Below are 20742 nucleotides of genomic sequence, written 5' to 3' on the forward strand. Positions count from 1 at the left end.
TATGCAGTATGTACTGATCACCCAGTCATGCATAATACCTACTTGGTCCAACTTTCACTGTCAAAACTATGTATGGGGTATATTAATTTTTACAGCTGCAAATGACAAAATTAATACACAATAAATTAACCCGTTACACAGTGTAGTACTATACTCCCAAGGTTCAACTTGTCAAAGACACAGTATCATCATCATCATACAATTATTGCTTTAATAATATTCTTATGCCATTAAATTATCTGAAATGTATTGTTATTTTCTTCTTTTCTAGCGTAGTAGACTTGTACATGTATTTTTCAGTAAATAACTACATCAAAATGAAATATTTGAGTAATGGGCAGTCAAACAGGAAGTGCAGTTTTTTTGGGACACCCTGTGTACTTTAAAAGCTTACAAAAAAAAAAAGACCAATCACTCACTGGGTGACAGGTGATTATATTGATGATGCAGTTGCTGAACTAAAACCATAAGATGAACTCTCATGACATTTAGGTGAAGGAGAAGCAGTCACATAATTTATTCTGCACCAAAAACAGGATTTGGATTATTTCACCCATTTCTTTTTCCTCCTGCAATATTTCTCAACCGATTCAGACCATTCAAACATCCGAAAAAAAACAAAAAAAACACAAAAAAAACACAAAAAAACTTGAAACTGTTCAGCTAATTCAAGACATGTCCGGAACTGTTAATCATATTCCCAAATGTTCAACATTTTTACATGAAATCTACAAATGAAGTGATATATCAACATTTCTTTTCTTAGCAGCATTTCAGTTCCTCATCAACTATTCAGCATTCACAAATTGTACTCTCTTGTTTCTCATTTAGTATCAATGTCTGACATTTGAGGTATGTGTATGTGATTGAGATGGATTCTGCACCTGTCCTGTCAAGAGCAAAAATATTACACCTGACATTGATAAATGTGTTACCATGACACCACATAGAGGATGAAAAAGAGAATAGCAGAGTTGTGGCGCCCTGGGACTGTTTTCGGCCAAGGCGTGGGTAGCCAAAGCGCTGGGGAAAAACCTGCTGACCCAACAAGTCGTCGAGGAAGAGAGGCAGAGGCAAAGGCAGAAGATGTACAGATTGAAGCTGACATCGAGGTAGGAGGGGGTTTGGTAGGGGGCAAACGTCTTTGTGAAAGATTGTGTTCCTGTGTCAGGTCTTAAGCAAGCTCTTCTCTGTGATGCCGTGTCAGGTTTCATACAAAGAAAGAAAGATGTGCGCTTGTTTGATGATACTGGCATCCCCGAGTTGGGGCGCATACAGGAGAGGAGTTGAGGGGGAGTCATCTGTTGTGTAAGGTTACCAACGTGTCACAGGACAACATTAGTGTGTTCAGTGGAGTGCTGCGGGGCGCGGATGAAAGCACAGAGAAAGGAATACGATAGCGTCAACACGAGCACACACGCAGCTCGATGCTTGTGTGACCAGCAAATATTTCTTAAGTGGATCCAAGTGTGCTGACTTACCATAAGTTGTCAACGAAATACTTACGTTTTGATGATGACCCTATATTATGTGGAGATGGCATTAACTCATTTGCTCCCCAAAACGTATAAACACGTTCTATTTTAAATATTACCATGGTCCTAAAAACGTATTTACACGTTTTTTGTTTTTTTTTGTTTTTTTTAATGCTGAAGAGGTTGCATAAAGCAAAGGTAGTTATTACCAAAAAATCCAGTAAAAGGCATCAGAGTATAAGAGATCAACCAGGGCAATGTTACAACAAGCTCTTTTCCCCAGTGTTTTCAACAAGTTTGAATAATGATTAAACTTAGCTATATTCTAATGTTAATTGCTGCAAAACGGAAACAGATACAAATATACTTTTTTTTTCCCTGATGAAAGAAGAGACTCCAATCCAGGGATGGTGAGATCCGGTCCTCGAGGGCCGGAATCCTGCAGGTTTTGGATATTTCCTTTCTTCAACACAGCTGATTCATGATCAGCTCATCAGCAAGCTCTGCATAAGCCTGATAACGATCCTGTTAATTGAAATCAGCTGCAGTTCGAGTAGGGACGCCTCTTAAACCTGCAGGACTCCGGCCCTCGAGGGTTGCAGTTTGCCACCCCTGCTCTAATCTTTCTTTTGGTAGATTCCAAGTTTTTTTTTTTTTTTTTTTGTTTTTGTTTTTTTTTTTAATAGCATTTGAACACAACATTCTGTGGGCCTTGCAAAATCAGTCAAAATCCACTAAAACACCTGGGAGCGAAGGTTGTTCCATCAGTGAAGTTAGTTAAAAATGATTAGTGTGGTTGCTCCACAATTCTCTATATTTTTCCAAAATAGTCAATTTGGTTTAGTTTGATTTTGTTTTAATTTTAAATCAAAAAGTTGTGTTGAAAAAAAAAAAAACCCGTCATGCCTGCCTCTACATTTGAGTAAAAAAAAAAAAAAAAAAAAAATCTATATATTTCTCTCCAATAATATTTGGCATAAGCCATGTAGAAACATGCAGGGAAAAAATATTAACTTTACTCAACACACCACATGTCATAAACAGCACACGCCAAAGAAATCTGTGCATGTAAAGCAACTTCCTGCCAAGATTTTGGTACTTTATGATGATGAGAACTCAGAATGTGCTGGGAAAAATCACTTGTCGATGTGGCAGACAGAAGGCGCAAAAGGCCACAAAACGAAAACGGTTATTTTTTTTTTCTTTTTAAAAGCAAACAGTTTCAGGGTCGTCTGCTTCCTGCGACACAATCGCTACTTCGCCTCACCTCGATTTGTTTTGGTACCAGACTGCCTCGCTGTCTCAACGTCACCTGCGGATACTCAGCGCATAGGGAGGCCGGCGTAACACAAACAGCTCCCTAATTGGCCCAATTAAGTCATTATGCAACACAAGCCGGAGGTCTGACAGGCTCAGAGTCTCTGGTTCTCCTTACGAAGGTGCGCTCGCGAGCGTCTGCCGCACCGAGTCACTTGTGAGGTAATGCAGGTGTGTGAGCGTGTACGCTTACCTCGCCCGACATGTCGGGGGCCAGAGGGATGAGGGGCCACAGGGACGAGTAGATGACGAAGAACACCACCCACAGGCAAATGCTGCCCCAGATGGCGATGTGACTGAACTGCAAACATCAAATTCCAGTGTTGGTGAGCCACGCTAACATAAATTTGAGTATGTTGCGGTGCATGTCAGTGGCTATATTTGGAATGATCAGCATATTAGTGTGAATGCTGAGAGAAAAACAGTCACATTAATTACTGATACACTGGTACACTGGAAAAAATAAAACAGATGGAATTCAGAAATATTTTCACAAGAAAAAAAATTGTTCTTATACAAATAAAGTTTTAGAGTTATGTGCAAAAAAGATGTGATCTTATAATAATAATTTAATTTTATGAGGAAATTTTATGTGGCAATTTATGTAAACAAACTTATAATAGCACTATAAGATTATACGACATATTTACCATAGTCCAGGATGAGGTTTCCAGGCCCGCTTTAAGGCAAACTGTGATGACCACAAACTGCGGGAACACAAATGACAACAACATGAATACACAAGCTGACGGTACTTTTACACATAAAATGTCCTTGTAGACATGTCAGATGTTTGTGCGTCTGCATGATGGGTGTTTGCTTACTGTGTAAACCATGTTTCCTAAAAGGAGATAGTCAGGAGTTCTTCCATTGCCAAACACTGTATCTGTGAGGAGATTGAAAGGAGTGTCAGATAAGAGGCTGAAATATTAACAGGGGAGAATAGATGAACAATAACATTGGTGGTTTTAATGCTTACAATAAATGGTCACCTGTTTCTTTTCTTTTTTTTTGTTTTTTTACATTTTACATAGGGGTGTTAAAAAAATCGATTTGGCAATATATCGAGATATTACATCGCACAATTCTCGAATCGATTCAATAGGTGGCCGAATCGATTTTTAAATATCCATTTTTGATGGAAAAATATTCACTAAAACGTCTTAGGGTTCACACCTTAAGCATGGACGAATGTTATGTTAATGGAACATTAAGCCTTAATATTTTATTTCAATGCTGTTCAAACATGAAACAGATTACAACCTGTATAAGACTGAAGTTTTAGATAAATAAATAATACATTTTCATACATATCTTACACTGTACAAGTTTACGATTAGTATTTTCTAAATTTAAATTAAAAAATCGCAACAATCGACTCATAGATTCGTATCGGGATTAATCGGTATCGAATCGAATCGTGACCTATGAATCGTGATACGAATCGAATCGTCGGGTACTAGGCAATTCACACCCCTAATTTTACACCTTCCCTAAAAAAAAAAAAAGCAGCTTTAGCCATTGTGATTTTAGCTACATACTATTTAAGCTAGCATCTGCATTTTCCCCTGAAGTCTGATAACATCTGCTGACTTTTGAGGCATATTTTGCAGAAAACTCAGTTTGAACTCCACATCGTACCACTTTTGGAGCTTTCCACTTTCAGAGGTTCCACTGTATTTGACTCTAAAATAATCCCCCGAAGCCTCGTTTAAATGTATCGGAATGAAGAAGTGGTGCTAGCATGATATAAAGTGCGTGTCCCGTTGTGACTGGAGGACAGGACACACATGTTAGCAATTGACCAGAGGACGCATGCAGAAAGCGCTAATTAAGACAAAGTATGCGACGCTGACTGCACTCCCTCCTCATCGTGAATCTCCGGGAGCTGCTCACCGTGCTGGAAGGCTTTGAGAGGGAACCAGAAGAGGATGACGGAATGGAAGAGGCCGTTCAGACAATGAGCCCAGAAGACCTGCAAAGAAAAAAAAAAAAAAGGAGGGGGGTTGGAGATGGTTGAAAATTCCAACGAGAGAAAACGCGAGAGGGTTGGATACAAAAGAGTGCGGGGACCTGCTGCCTACCAAGCAACCTCTGACCTGGGCGCTTTGTGCTAGCCCAGCGCTAGGCTAAGTGGTGGTTTTGTCGGGGCCCCCGCTATCAATGGCCACCCCGCTGACAGACACGTTGTATATCCTCTGTGGGTGCAACTGGGTGGGGGGAGTGGCAGTGAAGCAAAAAAAGACTAAAACATATTTTGGAAGGAAAAAGTGGCCTGAAAAGTATTTCTAAAATATTCCTATTGTCTTATAACCAACCTTTTTTTTTTTTTTTTTTTTAAAAAGAGAATTACTTCTTTGGTACTTATTAATGTGAAGGGCTAACAATTTGATAAACACTGCTCAAATGTTAATAATTTCTCATCTCACAAGGTAGGAAAGGGAAAAATACCAAAATGCACAAATTTGTTTCTAAAAATTTCTGCAAGTGTTTACATTTCTACATTTTTACAACAACCCTAGGAAATCACAAAAGACATTTTCACTTGCTACGAACACTGACGAACTGAGCTAATTTTAGAACAGGCCTATGGATTACTGTCCTTGGGGACAACCTGATGCCCGCGGGCATCATGTTTGATGACACTAAATCTACATAGACTAATTTCAAGATTAATGGGGGTGAAAAATGTCCCACCAAAATATTTCTTGAAATGAAGATTTTTTTAAATCCATTTCAACTTGATGTATTCATTTTAAAATGTATTTAATGGTTTTAAAAATAATTTTATTTTAACACATTCACTGCCAGCCCAGCAAAAATCCATTATTTGACGTCTTTTTCCGTCAATGGCAGTCAATGAGTTAAGATGAGATGTAACTAAAATTGACAGATTTTTAAGCATAATTTGTCTTAAAAGGTTAAAAAAAAAAAAAAAAAGGATGCTGCAATGTAATCACAAAATATATTGGAACTTTGTGTTTAACACATTCACTGCCAGCCCAGCAAAAATCCATTATTTGACGTCTTTTTCCGTCAATGGCAGTCAATGAGTTAATAATCTGCCATTTATTTGTATTTCAGCTACTGTACAGCAGATTGTACAATGATCTAAATTAATGCATTCTTGTATAAATAATTAATTTAATGTGTCTATTATCTTAACATTACTACAATAAGTTGAATGTTTTTTTATTATCCTATAAATTAATTTTATTTCAGATATTTTTTTTAAACTTAAATTTCTGAAAATAATGGATGGGCTATTTTTTTATTATCTATATTTTTTTCTTTTTAGAGGTTCATGTTTTCCTATATTTATTTTGGTACTATTTAGTATTTATAATTCGTATACATTACAAAATATTATGACAAAACAACTATTTTCGGTTAACTTCCTCCTAGGTCCCTGCTATTGTTACTGAATATGATTCCTTGACTGATTAAGGCTTAATTTAATTAAGATTCAGCACTAAGAGACAAGTGTAAGCGCTAAGTAAGCAGATTTGAGTGTGTAAGCACAAACACGCAGGCACAGCTACCATGGTAATGATAAAAGTCAGTTAAAAGTTTACGCAGACTTATATTATGAGTCTTCCACATCGAGTCTAAATCAAACTTGCTCCAAATAAACATTCCACACAGCCGGAGCCAAGTACAACACTAATGGGCGATGTAGTGTGAAATTACCGTGAAATCTATTCTGCCAACAGAAAAAAAAAATAATGCTCCACTTTGGACGCCCGTGTTGATACAAAGAAATTAACACCAAGACTTCAAAAATAAATCGTCCTGTCCTGGCCTCTATTCATTGAGAGGATTTTCAAAACACGATTGGACTGATTCAGCAAATCCGTCCGTGAAGCTTTCTGCAAAAAAAAGTAAACCTTGAAAACTAGGCTGCATTTTTTAGGGGTTTTCACAGGTTTGAATGGCAGCGCTTTAAATAGAACTGGGCTGAATTTGGCCTGTAGGCCGTTGCTTCTGCACGTTGGCCTCGGTGGCCCGACCTCCTCACCTTTCCTATCCTAGCTCACCAAAGTCCAATTGCGCCCACACACACCCTCCGCACATCATCCTCCCCACCCTTCCACCCCTCCCAGGATTACCTCACCCTCTCACTGTGTCCACAAAAGCCAATACACTAAAAGAATCCCCCACCCCGGCAACCCCCTTCTCGCTGGTCAGATGCTGCCTAAATTATCATTCATTCTAAAAGCACAAATATGCCAATTAGCCTCACAGCTTGGCCTCCATCCTCTATCCCGCTCACAAACCAGTGGGAGTGCACGCTAGGCCCCGCCGCAAAAGCATGAATGCTAATGACATCAATAAATGCTCAGAATTGTCACAGTGGGATCTGTGTTGCATAGAGTTTGTCTTTGTGGCTCTCCAAAATTGTTGACACACACACAAAATATAATAGAATCTGGTAATTAATATCGAGTCAAATATTGAGCGGACTGTTGTTGAGGTGGGAAGGGAGGCGCCAACTGGCACACGGATGTAAACACCATAGCCACATAAAAGAGGTTTATGTGGATGACCTAAGTGTAAGGAATATGTTGTTAAAAGGTGACACCTTCACATTCTGCCACCCTTGGGTCACTTCCAATTCCTCTCACCTCAACACAAACAGCTTTGATGCACACTCTATAAAAATATATATATTTTTTGACTCACAAGGAAAAATAGTGCAGAATAAAATAGTGCAAAAGCCAGCAACAACAACAAGGTGCAGACATGGCAAAAAAATTCATTTACAGGTCATGGAACAAAATTTCTGTAACTCAGGGTTCGAAACTTGGGTCTGGTCTTCTTCTTATAAATACTACAGCTATCCAAATAATCTGAAAAGTCCAGTTGATGACTACTGAAATTGTGAGATGGCCTTAATGTTGTAGTTTTAGTGCATTTTAGGTTCATCCTGACATTCATCCGAAACGAACATCCTGAATTGTTTGTGAGTAGTATACGTCACAATTAGCGTCATATCTCACCAAAATTGATTTCTCTGCTTGAGAGCAAACTTGAACAAATAGTTGTGTGCTTGAACAAATTGCATAATTCTCCATGGCAAACGGCATCATGCTACATCCTTTACATCCCCCTGGTTTGTTCTGCACCCCCGGCCTTGCCTGCCCGTGACCCCCATGGCCAATCGCTCTTTATTCCACCTCCACGCTGCACGAACCAGGTCACCACGCCTGTGAGGAGCGTACAGGAGCCCACTGTGGCTAAAAGAGGAGACGGCTTCATTGCTTATCTTAACAAGAGGGCCCCCACCTTGTCCTAATCCACCGCCTGCCCCCCACCTAAAACTACCCCGCCTGGCTAACCAGACAGGACAGGTCACCCCAGCCCATGGCAAACCTCCAGCCTGTGTCACACTGTGAAAATTGCTGCAAAAGTAGTTTACCTTGGTGTTGAATCCCATTGCATTCTGGGAGGTTTTGTAGAGCTCTGGGTACTTCAGCATGTTTTCTTTCCGACAGGAGCGCTCAAATATTCCCAGAGTGAGCGGAGGCAGGGCAGTGAAGATCTGGACAAGAAATTAAAACACATGGACAGAAAAAGAAAAACACAAAACAAAACTAAATAACAGACAAAATTCAATTATATGGCACAATTCCAAAAATAAAACCAAAGTTTAGGGTAATTTTGGTACATATATATATATATATATTTTTTACCTAACACAGTTGTTTTCAGAATAATAGTAGTGTGTTTAAAAAAAAAAGCTAAGTTTGTGGAATGCAGTTCAACTGTCCGAGGCCAGAAGTTGCTGAAGTCCATGCAACACTGACGTTAAGCAGTATTCAGAAACAGTGGTTTGATTTTGATGTTTTTGCAAATTTCACATCTAAAGCCTGGAAAAGAAGAAAGGCTGTTCTTGATATAAGTTTTTGTTGTTTCTGATGTTGTTTTGGTTCCTGGTGCTGGGTCGTTTTGATTGTTAATGAATAGATGGTGTCTTATAACTAAGACCATGCCTTTTTAGCTTTACCTTTTTAGCTTATACAACAAATGTTGGAGTTAAAAAAAAAAAAAAAGTTACTTTGAATAGCTTAATATTTATACTTCTTCACTTTCAGTAAATGATTAACACATTTAGAAAAAAAACATGATGTGCACTGCTAATGTTTAATTACTTAATACCAGATTTATTCTAAATCTGAAGAAAAGAAGAAGAAAAGAATTATATGAGGAAATGTATGGTTAAATTTATGGTCGAAGACCAACTGTTTAATATCACTTCTGTCCAATAAAAACATGTAACTCAAGGTTCTGAGTTTTTAAATTTGTATTGATTGTCTGATGAAAAAGATTAAACTTTTGCCAGTTTCTTTTCAATATACAATAAAAAACATGTAACTCCAAATTTTGAGAGGGTTATTATTATTATTATTATTATTGTTATTATGCTTTTTCATCATTCAGTGGAACACGTAGCTTTTTTTTTTTTTTGGTCATTTTTATCTCATTATTTGTTCTTTGTGTTTTGGATAAAAAGAAAAAAACTTGCAATACTGTACTTAATGATACATGATTTTCTTCAGTCAATGAAGCTATGCAAACCTTCCTCTTTGCTAGTACTCCGTCTTCATTGTATAAACCAAATTCCTGTTGTGATTTCTCATGGAATTGTCTTCATTCTTTCCTCTTCTTGGCCCACTGTCTTTCTTTTGAAGCAATGAGGACAAGTGACATTATTGTAAAACCTCTCAGGTTTCCTTACTTTGGATGCTTCACATCTGTTCACATGCAAAACTCATCTCTCTAACAAGCAGGTATTCCAACCTGGCCTGAAGTGCAATGATTTAGCAGTGTTGCAATTCTGAGATGGTGTGTAAAAGGGGTTTAGAGGCGGGGCTTGACTGGGTCACTTAGTACGACTTTCCACTGGGCCCATCATGAGTGGGAGTCGGCAGAGGCAATGGTCTGTGCGACACGCTCCACCGGGCTCCTTTCTTATTCCGGTGAAGATCTCCATTGAGGGGCAGATTCAGACCGGTGCCTCTGACAGACTCCCACGGAGCCAAAGGAATTTGGGCTGCACCCACCAATGGGACCAAGGAGGTGCTTTATAGGGAAATTAATACAAGCGCCAGGGCTGCAAGAACATTCACTTCATGATCAGAAGCACACAGATGGACATGTTTACTTCCGCAAAGTCATGACAGATATGAAATATGACTTCATTAGGAGTGGCCCCACGACAGAACCCTGCGGGACTCCGCTTCCTTTGCCTTTTAATATCATGCAAGCATAGCTGCGCCGGCTAACGACACTTCCTGGGACAAGCCAAACTGTTGTTCTTTCACATTCAGTGCATCGTTTAGGCCACAGGGGAAGGTTGAGCTTTGACAAAGGGGTCATTAATACGCTGGAGGATTTTCAGGATGTTAGTGACACAATCCGGCAATGAAGAGATGCTTCCAACCGCAGCTCTTTTGGCAGTGTTAAGCTCTGTAGACTGTAAAGCTTTTATCAACACTCACCACGTTGTACAAGCCGATGCACCAGCGCTCAAACAGAATCTGACCCGAGAAGCCATTGACAAATGCAAACCAGATCTGCAGGAGGGAAAAAAAAATCACAAGGGATGAGTGAAACAGCAGAAGATGAAAAAGCAAAACGTAATCACAGATGTATCATAAGAGTTCAAGTGTAAATTCATTTGAGGGACAGAGAAATGGCAAGGATGGTGGTCAAAATAGTTACTTCTCTTTCTATTACAGTATTTTGATATTTTTGGAATTTGACCTTCAACTACAATAAAGAGGTTCATAAAACAATCTCAAATACATTTGAACCCATATGAAGTAGTGGAAATGAAAACAATCGATTTAAATTGCCATCATAAAACATCAACTGTACAGACCGTGTTTTAATTCACATTTTAGCATTCTTAAATGTCACAAAAGTGTAAAAATAATTTCTAATGTTAAGATTTGAAACCAATGAAATCTTGGTCTGAGCGTTAATGACAAAGGCGTGATGTTAAGCTAAAAAAAAGAGAGAATATTTTATGTGTATAAAAAGTGATGCAAGATTGTCACAGCATTGAATATGATTTCACTGACAAAAAAGCGAAAGAAAAAGTTGTTCAAACGCTAGTAGTTTCATATTTTACCCCAAATCTTTGATGAAATTTTGAATTCCACAACTTCAAAGACATTCAACTGTGAAGTAGTATTATGAAACGAGTGAAAGAGGTGTGTCCACAACAAAACGGAACAGTTTTTAACAAGGTGAATACACTTTTCAGTGATGTTTAGGGAGTAAAAGCATAAAAAGTTACTTCCTAACCCATTCATCCTAAAATGACGTGAGCTTGTATGAAGTGGCCATCAGTCGAATTGAGGAAAGGCAGAGAGGATCAACAGGAAGTGATCGAGGCACCTCAACTAATGCAAACTCTCATCTTTTGGTTCAATTTCATGAATAAACCTATACCACTTTGAAATAACTAAACAGGATGTTTACAGTATATGTTTATGTATAGTATCTTCAACACACTACTGATGTTCCCAGAAAGCAGTGCAGTTATAATTGAAAATTATTACTTGTTGCATAATTAAAAAAAAAAAAAAAATCAACTTATTAGAGCTATATAGACTCCTAATGTTATTAAAACTTCAACAAAAGTGAGGTTCCAGAAGCAGACCTCTTGTTATCACTCATGTCAAAGCTGTCTGGGGAACATCAGGGCAGCAGCCTTAAGCAAGCACTTCCTTGCTTCATTGGACTTCATTATGAAGGCATGAGCTGCCACAAATTGGAACTATTTGAGGGTCTCGCCCGGCCCCAGCTCCCTCCCGTTCTCGATCTGCCACCAGCTCTTCCCTTTAAATTGTGAAAGAGCAGACATGTCACCCAACCCCCAATCTTAAGGCTCAAAGGCATGCATGTAAAGACCAAAACCAGTTTTATGTGTGTGTGTGTGAGACCCCTCACTACCACGCCCACCCTACCCGGACCCCAAGCCTCCCCTCCATCAGGTGCACTCTACCATGAGCCTGTTGCTTTTGTACGCGGGGGCCCTGTTTTCACACTCGTATGGGATGCACACTCAAAATATGCGAAGCTCTACAACCACAAGTAGTTTTGGGGGTCTTGCTTTGGCTTAGTGGTACAGTGAACCTCTGTCCTCTGTCACGGGGGATACATTCCAGACCCATCTGTGATACAGAAAGACCATATGGTTTAATGTCTCCTAATACTAATTTTTAAACACAAAAATATGCGTAAGCCCCCATCCAGTCATAGCACGGGTTCACAGAGAACAAATTTCATGCCAAATAAACATTTTAAACCATTTAGTATGAGATTTTCAAGAACTAATGTTGACAAATATTGTCGATTATGCAGTTCTTCAGAATACAGTATTTTGCATAGCTGTATCAAATGGACCCTCTAAACTAATTTGCTCCCAAAAACGTACAAATACGTTCTATTGTAAATATTACCATGATCCCAAAAACGTATTTATGTTTTTTATGCTAGAATATATAGAAGGCTTTGAAGCAGCCTCTGAACTGAAGAGAACGCTTGAAGCAATGGTAGTTGTTACAAAAACGACCAGCTGGTGGCAGCAGAGTATAAGAAATCAAACAGGGTCATGTTGCAAAAAGCTATTTTCCCCACTGTTTTAAACAGATTTGTGAATAATGATGAAACTTAAGTATGTTCTAATGCTAACGGCTGCAAAACGGAAACAGATACAAATCTAATTTTGTTTTGTTTTTTTCCTGAATGACTCAATACCTAAAATATACAGCAAATAAAATGTGACTGACTCAATGAGGCTTATTTGAATGAAATCTCATCTAAATTAGTTTTACGCTAACATATAATGTGAAACACCATGGACTGGCTAAATGAAGTTTGCATACATGTTTATTACACTGAAGAGCCAACATCATCATCTTTATCTTGATCTCAATTATGCGGCAACTCTTCCAGCAGACCTCAGTGCTACCTGGCATATCCACGATGCAGCAGATGCTCACGGTATACTTCGAAGGCATTGCTATGCTTTATGTGTGCATGAAGGCCCCAAGAGCCAGGAGGCAGGTTGCCTCAAGCTGTGGTAACGAGGAGAAGCTAGCAAGCAGGTCAAACTGCTGAATTAATTACAGCTCTGCTCAATGCGAGACTAGAGCCTGTTTATTGTTGTGCAAGTTAAAAAGGCTTCCATTCACAGCAAGCAGTAACTGCTTCTTATGTGAGTGTTTTGGCCTGGTCCTCGGGGTCCCCATTACGTCCCCTCTGTCTGTCTCTCTTGAGGGGCAGATGCATTGATTTGCTCATTAAGGGGAGGAACCCGCCAGGATTTTTCTTCCCCTTTCTTCTCGTCATTGAGGGCCACTCAGCAGAGAGGTGTGGCTGGCCTCTCTCCCCCATTGCACATGTCGAGAAAAAAAGCCATACAGGCGATTAGAAGACTCTTTGCATATTCAGCAGCGGATGAAAAATCATTGATTGCACAGCTCCAGAGGCCTCGTTGAGAAGTGTCTGGAAGGGGTTGACGTTTGTCCCTCACAATGCGGGCCCTGGTACTCTTAGGCTTACTACTGCAGAATTGCTAATGGAAATCATGCACAATGGCACCATTGAGCACATGAAGAAGTAGCTGATAAATATGCCCCAAATATGTGGCGTCGCATGCGACTGGCGGCGTTTTGCCATGCGGAGCACGGCCTCGTGAATACACTTTCATGTAATGGCCTCATAAATGCCACTTGTCCATCAGCGGGCTCTGTGGCACCCCCGACCAAGTGTCAATCAAAAACGAGTGGCCTGCAGGATTGGCTGTTTGAATGATGTTGCCATGGTTCCCTTTTGGAGGGTCTCCTTAGCTTGAATGTGACTGAATGCAGCCCCCTTTTCACCGCACTTCTTCAGTTAGCTGTGTCGTTTGGGATGAAAGTGGGAATGCTGCTCGAAGAATCACATTAGAAAAAAAATATGTGCATGATTACAACCAGGCAAGGTGCCATGAATTGATGGAAGCAGAACTGATTGGAAACAGATTGGAAACACTAGAACAGTAACAAATATGTCGGATTTCCCGATGCCATGCCCAATAAGTCACCAGCTGCGTCATTCATTTAAACAAATAACAAATAAACACTGGATAAGAAAGAGTCATCTTGCATTATTTGGAGAAGGTGTTTGGTATGCGATTGAATGTAACACTGAAGTGTCTTCTGCTATTAAAAAACAAACAAACAAACAAACAAACAAACAAACGATAAATGTAATGTATTTCTCAAAATGATACCCATCCCTCCCAATTAGGCACTACAACAACTAAATGCCTCTCTCAAAGAAAACTCAATCTGTCAAATACACAAAAATTGGTACGAACAGTCTGATTATCTCAGTTCATAGATGCCGTCATCCATATATGGACATTACAGAGTTAACCCATTTGAACTCTATTGTGAACTAAAACAGCAGCACCTACTGAGTCACATAATCAGTCTCTTGTAGTGTGGTCATGTTGTAAACAAGTTTCTGCTAAAGTAGTTAAGAAGAACATATGCCATGAAGAGAGAGCGTCATCAAATGCAATTACAAAGTATCACCGCTCAACAGCTTTGTGTCTATGTTTACAGTATGTTCCACTTAATAATACACTATTGGTCAAGTCTGCCTTGAGTCTTGTCATTACTTCAGTTCATTTAGTTTATACACTTTGTGTAAATTCTAATATTGTTTATAACATTAATTCATGAATCCGTTTGTATAAATAGCCTGGCAACAGTTTCTAACGAAGTATTTTTCTTATATAGGTTTTTATTTTTTTATTTTTTTATTTATTTTTTAAACCATCTGCTGTGTGCTGTTAAAACATCTGACTTTCCCCTCAGGGGATCATAAAGGAGTATCTTATACACAGTAGTATCGGATACGGGTGGAGACACTAAATTGGAATCGGGCACTGAGACTTGGAGTATAAATCTTAAAAAGAACCAAAGATGTGACAAGGTTTTTAAAAAAAAAAAAAAACAGGATTAAGTTTTGTGTATGCCCTAATGCTCCCAATGTAAGGTAAATTCCCACATCTTTGAATTTCCCCCGTTGAAAAGTAGCCCGAGAGCGACGGGAAGCACATGCCAGGACAAAGCTAAACCTGACAAACTGGTGCTCGTGTGTTAGATTTCAGGATCTGACAAAGTGTCCTATTATTTGCTTGAAACTCCTAAAGAAGCAACGCATGGAAAGAGGAGCGTAAAGTTCATTTCCACAGCGAGCGACAAAATCAGCGCGAGAATGACGACGCAGGCCCCGCAGACACGAACAACCCACAAAGTGGTTTTGAAAGGCGAGGGGCTGCAGTCCCAGTCCGAGAAGAACACACAAACAATGTTGAGAGGAATTTCTGACCGCCATTCGATTGTGGTCTGAGGTCTTTTGGAGTGTTGTGGTTCATTTACAACGGCAAGCCAACTGTAAAAAGAGAAAGCTGGATAAGTGTGGGTCCGCCAGTGGATGTTTGAAACGCATCGCAAGTCGTGGAAGTCATTTTAGAATACATTCAGAGCATGTGGGAAAACATTTAACCGTATTACATGTGAGCAAAACATGGAATGCAAACTTCAGGTGCAGAACTAATAGTAAAAAAAACAAAGCAAGTGTCATTTGTGATAACTGTTCAAACATAGCAGGGAACCAATGGCTTGTGAGACCATCTGAACCGGACCACAATGCAAAGCCAAACTTTAAAGTTTCAAACACTTCCTGTTAGGGCTGAACAATTTAGAAAAATAATCAAACTGCATCAAACCCCCCCCCGTGATTTCCATTTAAAATGATCACATTTCAAGGTCCCCTTAACCTTGCATGTTTTGTAACAAAAACAAGAAACAAATTAATCTCTATTGCAATTAAAAAATATCAGATTTATTATAGATTAATGTGTTGGTCTTATAGTTTATGCTATCACTCAAATTAAGGCAAATACACCATTAACCTAATTAATCTACAGTACTTATATTGTTGTTATCTTAAACGCTTTCGATATGCAGTCTTTTAAGTGTTCACTACGACGTCTCTAGGTGCAACAATCGCAATTTTCTGGCCAATCACCACTCCATGACCTTTAAAAAGCCTGACCTGTCGATCCTGATTTTTTTCATAACCAACAATACGCACTGAACTTATTTGGACACTATAGAAATAAATAAATACTTAAAGTATACATGAAGCCTACCAACTGAAATGAAACCCCCTTTCCCACCTAAATGCAACATCGCAATATGAAAATGGCATTCTACTAGAAGACAGTAATGTCAATTTGAATTTGATGAATTGTTCAACCCGATTTTCTGTTCTAATTAAATGAGAAGTCGTGGTGAAAAGTTTCTGTAAAACGGTTGTAAAAATCCCCAAAACAGAACACACAAAAGTTCATAATAAAACATTTGTGCTACTGTTGCCACATGTTTTTCCTTTCCTCAAATTTAGCATGACCCTCAGAAGACTTTCCTACCTTTCTACTACTTGACAAGGAGTGCAGATCAAAACATAATAGCGCCGTGGCTGATAGGACGCACTTAACCTATCTCCATTCTCGCTTGCAGCTTTTGAACTTGTAATCAGTGTGAGGTCTGCTGTGTGTCACAAGCCATCCATGGCGTTCCCATTCATCTTCAATGATATGAGGAAAGCAAGCTGAACAACGCTAACTTGGCAAACCTTCACGGTGGTCCAGAGGAAAAAAAAACAACTTTATAATGTCTCTGCAATCAACTGTAAATCTTCCATGTATTTTCCTCTCATGCCTTGTAGAGTTAAAATGTACATGCAGAAAGATTTAAATGCCAGTACTCAGATGAGCTATATCGGACGGGCATCTTTGAGGAAGATTGCCGTTTTCCCCTTGTCGTTTGTTTTCTGTCCAGCTGTGTTGAAACTGGCCGCATGCGATGCTCGTCAGCAGCAGCGCAAACACGCAAAGTTTACATATGTCATCGGGTTGGGTGTCAAAATAACTTCAGCCTATAAAGTAGGGCTGATTTTATTTTGCCGAAATACAATTTCCGATTTAAATGTTTTTTGTTTTTTTTTTCTAGAAAAAGCAAAGGACATTATTCAAAACAAGTTTGAGCTTGGAGGAGGTCTGCATTATTGTCTACTTACCTCTATGATATAAAGTACAATGTTTTTGTAGAAGCAGTACAGGATACATTTGGCTACACGGTTGTAGTTCCAAGCTCCATGGACCAGCAGAAGATTCTTCAAGTATTTGAACTGGGAAAAAAAAGCAAATGTGTTTTTGTGTGTACAGTACATACAGTGTTAGATGGTTCCTGACATGAGATGACATGAAAGCCACAATTGGAATGTCTGGATGTAGGAAAGAAACATCAGGAATTTGTCATGTCCTAGCAGGGAGATGGAAGAATAATAGCAGTCAGAAAAAAACCAAACAAAACAAAAAAAAATACCAAGTGGGTATTCAAAAGTTCAGTGTAGCCGTTACATGACTTTGGAATGATCCCGCTATAAGCACGCCTGTGGTGAGTATAAAATTACAGTGTAATTTCTGGCTGATAAGTGTGATTACACTGGATCACGGCTCAGCGGCCAGCCTGAAACAAATTACAAGGTTTACATTGAGTCCTTTAGCTGTCCGAAAAAGGCAGTGAAACGAAAGAAGAATTAAAATATTAACAGCTATATCCAAAATGTTTTCAAGTCAAGTATTGCTGGCCTTGCCACGGTGACCGAGATCATCAATGTGGCGCTAATATCAAAACAAGTAGAGATAGTTAAAGAAATGAAAATTAAGTGACAATGTGTAATATTAAATTATATTTATAGCTATAGGCCTACTGTACAAGATTTTTTATTTACACTACCCGTGCTTATGAAATCAAGAAAGATGTGACGGCATCTCTACACTCACAATTTTGCAGTCTAAAATATTCACGGATGGCTGTATATTATGGATTAGCATTGGCATACCACTATAAGTATTTACTACGTAATACAGTAAAAATACATACATACATACATACAAAATAATTGTACACTGTCGGAGGTGCCTGACAGCAATGGTTTTTCTACACTTTGATTTAAATAAGTTTTTTTTTTTTAATATAAATTCAGTAAGATCATTTTGAATCACACCTATGGACAATTGAGAGTCTTCAAAGATTGCTTTTATAATAATTGGGGAGAACATGCAAATTTCACACAGTAAGGCTGGAACCTCAAAATTGTGAGGCACACATGCTAACCAATGCCCAACATGTTGATATATATATTTTTTGTAAATAATAAGACAGTTGACTTTTGACTCCCATTGATTATAAAGTGAAAATAATCATCTATGACAGCTTGACCAAAGCATTCTTTATTTAGATTTTGAACAGCTTCCCAGGTTGGATTTCACTTTCCAGTCAGCCAATTATATCTACCATACGGCAGTGCCAATATAGAGAAAACATCAGTGAAAAAAAAAAAAAAGAAGTGTAATTTAATTTGCAACGTGGATTATAAGAGGCCACCTGTCTTTGACACACATAAACCTTGGACATGTAATGCGGACTGAAGTGGGGAACAAACTCAACCCTCTTGAATAGTAATTGCATACTCAAGGACAGAGCACACACTGTGTTGTACGCAACTATTGCTTTCCCATGCTCTCAAGCCCTGTGGCGGCAATAGAAAAATGTTGCATTGAATGGTGTTCTATGTGTAAACACAGGAGTGTTTTTGTTGCTCTCAGGTATCGCATGTCGACTGACAACCTTACTTGGAAAGTACAGTACGTGTTTACATTGTCAATTTCGCCAGAGTCTGTTTGTGATCGAGTTGTGCGGGGAGTTGGGTGACGTTTTGGATGCTTGTTTTACAGGTGTTACCACTTCACTGTATAAGCTGATGCCCGAGCAGACAAGAGAGCTTTTGTTGTGAACAAAAAATGTGTCAAACGTTTAATAACACACTTGACAGTTGTAATATCAAAAAAAGTTAACAGGGTGATGTCACCAAAACAGGCTACAATAATAAAGTCAATGCAAATGAATGTTAACTCTCCAGCATTTTGACTGATAATAAATATTTGAGAGAACAAAAAAATGACAACATCACCAAAAGAAAAGATGAGAAGAAAGTATACAATTGATTTTAATTGTGACAAGCTCACCTGAGCAATGGAGTAGTCGGAGGAGTTGGCGGCCTGCAAGCCTTCGTTGCCCGAAATTCCTACGCCGACGTGCGCCGTCTGAATCATCCCGACATCGTTGGCGCCGTCGCCGATGGCCAGCGTGATCACCTTCACCTGCTTCTTCACCATTTCCACCACCTCTGACTTCTGCAGAGGAGACACTCTGAAAAAAGGAGAGAATGCAATTGATTTTGAGTGATGCACTATTTCAAAACGCAAAATCAGACACAATTCGACTCAGGCTTGATAAATCACATTGCACGACCCGGGTTCGAGTCCAATTAACTCCACTTATGGTTCACTTTACTATTTTTTCGCTATTTACATGGCAGATTGAGGTCGCTAAACTACAATATGTATGTAACACTTAGTATTCATTTATTGTTGGAGGACTTGTTGTAAAATTGCAATATGTGAACTATTGATTTCTAGTATGTAATACAATGAGGTCAAAAGTCCGCTATTTTCACCAAACGGACTAAAAGATGCCAAACCAACAACACGATGATGTTCTCCAGTTGTTTGTCCTTGGATAACTCTCAGACTGTTCAATAAATCTGTTATTGTTTTTCTGCACTTGGCAATGTTCTTGAAGGATTGATTGTTTACCTCAAGTGTTTATTGTCCTGAGAGAATATTTACATCTTATTGAAGCAAGTATGTTGTCGTACAATTGCAGGATTCTCCCATGAGTGAAAGGCCTTGAAGATTTTCTGCCAAAAGTCTCCATTAGTCCCCACATGCTTGTAAATATGATGTGACCCTTCAGAAGTTTTTATGTTTCATAGTTCAGCATTCTGTCTAAACGTGTGGGGGGCTCGTAACAGGGGTGACCTCCTCTGTTGCTCTCCCCGAGCCTGATTGTTAAACATACAGCTGTACAACCTCCATCCATTTCCTCGTGGATGTTTTTTACAGTGCATGTTTTTATGCATTCATCTCGTCTCCAAGTAGTTTTTTTTTTCTATGTCCATGTTCGTGTTACTTTGTGTGTTCTTTTAAATAACGGTGCCAAAAAGTCAAAACTTGGAGATACAGATGTTTATATTTATGTAGCACTCACTTTCCAATGAGTTTTCCGACCATCAATATCAAATAGTCCATATTAAATGTAGTTTCTGGGGTGTTGATTTAAAGAGTGGAATGGACTTGAGGTTGAAAAATATGTTCAATCTGTTGTTATGCAGGATGGATGTGAGACAAAGATTAACTCTTGGTGTGTGTTCGGCTTTTTCCATGTTTTTTTTTTCTTTTTTTCTTCTAAACGTATTCCAATAAGATGGCCCGTCATGGTCACTCAGAACGTTAACATTGGATTCAATCTACGGCTATCTCATTATTGTTGAGTCCAGAAAACGTTGAAAGATTAGCATTTGTGTTTTCTCAGTTTGTGGCTTTTTTTTATGACACTTATTTCACAACAAGAAGCAGCCTTAACACGGACTGTTAGAAAAAGAAGTGACTGATTTGTGTTTTGGGATGTCTGCTGCATGCACCATATGCTTGGACCAGCACAAATGTGAAGTGTAATTTGGCAGCTTGAAGTGAAATAAAAACACACAATGCCAGTGTGATGTCATCTATCTTCTTGATAAAATGTGACATGCGTCGGTCAAACTACACTAAGACAGCTGCGTGTGATGTCTACATAAGGATCTGGAACAGATTATTTCAATTGATTATTTCCCATGGGAGGAATAGTTTCTAAATGTGAAAAAAATGGGAGGTCAACAAGCACTGCGGAAAGATTCAACTGGATTA

At 38.9% G+C, this 20742-nt stretch overlaps 1 protein-coding gene across 6 annotated transcripts in view; it reads right to left on the bottom strand.

Annotated features, from left to right (window-relative positions):
- Nucleotides 1-20742, bottom strand: part of atp8a1 (ATPase phospholipid transporting 8A1) — an 84671-nt gene that overhangs the window by 10575 nt on the left and 53354 nt on the right. For all 6 annotated transcript variants that reach the window (XR_013284852.1, XM_077531366.1, XM_077531367.1 and 3 more), the window contains 8 exons: nt 18961-19144; nt 16947-17057; nt 10295-10369; nt 8212-8334; nt 4689-4767; nt 3617-3678; nt 3443-3499; nt 2986-3093 (listed from right to left, as the gene is read on the bottom strand). Coding sequence is in view for 5 of the 6 variants with exons in the window: in XM_077531366.1 (XP_077387492.1) it covers nt 2986-3093; nt 3443-3499; nt 3617-3678; nt 4689-4767; nt 8212-8334; nt 10295-10369; nt 16947-17057; nt 18961-19144 (799 nt within the window). In the remaining variant the exon portion in view is untranslated. The remainder of the gene's footprint in view (nt 1-2985; nt 3094-3442; nt 3500-3616; nt 3679-4688; nt 4768-8211; nt 8335-10294; nt 10370-16946; nt 17058-18960; nt 19145-20742) is intronic.

Source organism: Festucalex cinctus, chromosome 9 (assembly GCF_051991245.1).
Source record: "Festucalex cinctus isolate MCC-2025b chromosome 9, RoL_Fcin_1.0, whole genome shotgun sequence".
NCBI classification, from domain to species: domain Eukaryota; kingdom Metazoa; phylum Chordata; class Actinopteri; order Syngnathiformes; family Syngnathidae; genus Festucalex; species Festucalex cinctus.